Raw genomic sequence first — 3129 nt, 5'->3', positions numbered from 1 at the left:
CATATTTAAAAGGCAAAAATGGCCTTGGGTAATTAAGGGGGACTCTTCATCCTTCAAATGATCGTGACGTTTTCGTTTTCATCAATCATTTTCGTTTTGTGAGATATAATTTCAGTGGTTTCTTGATATGGTCACTTGCATCTCCAGAACCCAAGTTATCATACACATAGATTCAAATTTCAAGCATAGTTATGGTCGCCACTACCTTGTTAATTATGCTCGCAGCAACTATGCCGGCGTTCAAGTAATGTTAGAAAAAGACTATCTTTAACCCATGGCTGCTAGCATTAGGCATTTCCTGAAACAATATATATCCATTCGGCTGATAGTATCTTTGTCTGAATTAATAATGTAAGCTATATATATGTGAGATCTCTATGTCACTTGGGAACATATTCCACCAAAATGGCACAATCTATAGATCTTCGATTTGTCTCTTTCATCTGCACGTTCATATTCATATCAACGAAGTCATCATCTTCATTAGATGATTATCGAGCTTACATTGTTCACATGGACAAGTCTATGATGCCATCACCCTTCACTAGTCACCATAACTGGTACACTTCCGTACTTTCATCCCTTTCAGATGAAGCTCCAACGATGCATCTATACACATATAGCCATGTCATGGATGGGTTCAGTGCAGTCCTCACCAAGTCTCAACTCGCGCAACTTGAAAAGATGCCTGGTCATCTTGCAACGTTTGAGGAGAAACTTGGACAGCTTCACACAACACACACGCCTAAGTTTTTGGGACTAAAGAAACATGCTGGACTATGGCCGGTTTCTGGGTTCGGTGAAGATATGGTTATTGGCATACTTGACACCGGAATTTGGCCGGAAAGTGAGAGTTTTCATGACAAAGGCATGTCGGAGGTACCATCTCGTTGGCGTGGAACTTGTGAAACTGAAAATTTCTGTAATAGAAAGATTATTGGTGCACGTTCATTTAGTCAGGGGATGAAGCGTCGAAGAGAGAACATTTCATCAACAGATGATTATGATTCTCCTAGAGATTACGAGGGACATGGAACACACACATCTTCAACCGCAACTGGTAGTCGTGTGCAGTTTGCTGATTATTTCGGATATGCAAAGGGAACAGCCACTGGAATAGCACCAAAAGCTCGGTTAGCCATGTACAAAGTGTTGTTCTTGAACGCATCGTATGATGCTGCAGAAAGTGACACACTGGCTGGAATGGATCAAGCAATAGAAGATGGTGTGGATCTAATGTCGTTGTCGTTAGGGTTCATTGAGACACCATTTTTCCAGAACCCTATTGCAATTGGAGCATTTGCAGCTATGGAAAAAGGGATCTTTGTATCTTGTTCAGCTGGTAATGCTGGCCCTCATCATTACACGATATTGAATGGAGCTCCGTGGATCACCACTATTGGTGCAGGAACAATAGATCGTGATTTCGCTGCATATGTGACAACAGGTAATCAGAAATATGGAACCCTAGTAGGAAAGTCGGTTTCTCCATTAAATCTTTTGGTAGAGAGAGTTTCTATCTACTTTGGACATGGGAACAGAAGCAAAGAAACTTGTGATTATGATTCTATTGATCCCAAAGATGTTAAAGGCAAGTACATTTTCTGTGAATCTGATGGAATATCATTCGATGAATTTAAAACCTATGGAGCGCTCGGAGTTATCTTTAGTTCAGATTTTGGAAACTTTCTCCGGCCACGAGACTTCGATTTTCCCTACGTTTTATTGGAGCCGAAAACCGGAGACTTACTAAAGAGGTACATAATTAACACAGCTAACGCAACTGTTAGCGTTAAATACTGTGAAACTTTGTTGGGTGTAAAGCCATCTCCTCAGGTTGCATACTTCTCATCAAGAGGACCCGACCTGAGATCTCCATGGATACTGAAACCCGATCTCCTAGCTCCTGGAGTTGATATCTTGGCTGCATGGGCTCCGAATAGAGAAAGTGCACCAATTGGAGATGATTACCTGCTCAGTGATTATAAGCTTGAATCTGGCACATCCATGGCTTCTCCTCATGTAGTAGGCATAGCTGCGTTACTAAAATCAGTCCATCGTGACTGGAGCCCTGCTGCAATCCGATCTGCGATGATGACAACTGCCTATATTCTCGATAATAACAAAAGCGTAATCATGGACATGACAAGTGGATTACAAGGTACCCCTTTAGATTATGGTGCTGGACATGTTAACCCAAACAAAGCTATGGATCCTGGCCTGATTTACGACATACAGCCAGAAGACTACATCAACTATCTCTGTGCACTGAACTACACAAGAAATGAAATCCGAGTAATTTCAAGGAGATCGGAGGTTAGTTGTGAGAATGCAACCCTTGATCTTAATTACCCTTCGTTCATGCTCATCTTAAACAATACCAACACCACCACGGTAACCTTTCAAAGGGTGTTAACGAATGTGGGGAAATCAAGGTCTACATATCGAGCGATGGTAGAGACTCCTCCTTCGGGTATGATTGTTGTTGTAAAGCCTGCAACGATAGTTTTTGAAGAAAGATACAGTACGGCCAAGTTTGAGATCACTGTTGACGTTGACATAACTCATGCTCCTCCAACGTATGCTGGGTATTATGGGAATTCTGGGTATCTAAGCTGGCAGGAGGTGAATGGAACCCATGTCGTTCGAAGTCCCATCGTATCTGCCACTGCATCTGGCAAGCCATTTCAAATCTAGTGTAGGTTCTGTGACTCTAGTGGCTTAAAATGTAAATAAGGGAAAGTCAAATTGACTTTGACCACCCATAGGCCATAATCGATAGGAGGCGTAATTTGTTGGTGATTGCCTCATTATGTGGTTATGGATTCATTCCGGTTTATTTCTTGTATTTTCATTAAGCTTTCTTTCAAGAAGAAAGAAGCAAAAATTAATCGATGGCATTTTGGAGGAATTTCTTGTTAAGTTCCATTCCACAAATACGTTTCCGCAAAAGAAATCGATATCAAAGCTCGAAGTAGAGCTGCACATTTGTGGTGTCGGACCGGTCTCGGGCCTATCTCGAAATAGTTTGGTTTTTTTAGATCCGTTTTAAAATGGTCCGGTCTTTTTTCGGACGGGTTTAGGGACGGTTCAACCTTATAGTTTGCTAAGCTAGGTCTTAATGTCCCC

The 3129-nt window shown here is 41.6% G+C and overlaps 1 protein-coding gene across 1 annotated transcript; it reads left to right on the top strand.

The window, feature by feature from the left end:
* Positions 1 to 405: 405 nt before the first annotated feature.
* LOC111903190 (subtilisin-like protease SBT1.7) lies at positions 406 to 2697 on the top strand. The gene has a single exon (XM_023898978.1). It carries the CDS (start codon positions 406 to 408, stop codon positions 2695 to 2697), a length of 2292 nt encoding a protein of 763 aa, XP_023754746.1.
* Positions 2698 to 3129: the final 432 nt, after the last annotated feature.

This window comes from Lactuca sativa, chromosome 9 (genome assembly GCF_002870075.4).
Source record: "Lactuca sativa cultivar Salinas chromosome 9, Lsat_Salinas_v11, whole genome shotgun sequence".
Classification (NCBI taxonomy): Eukaryota; Viridiplantae; Streptophyta; class Magnoliopsida; order Asterales; family Asteraceae; genus Lactuca; species Lactuca sativa.
Note: the sequence above shows the minus strand (reverse complement) of the source record. Positions and strands in the feature narration are given on the sequence as shown.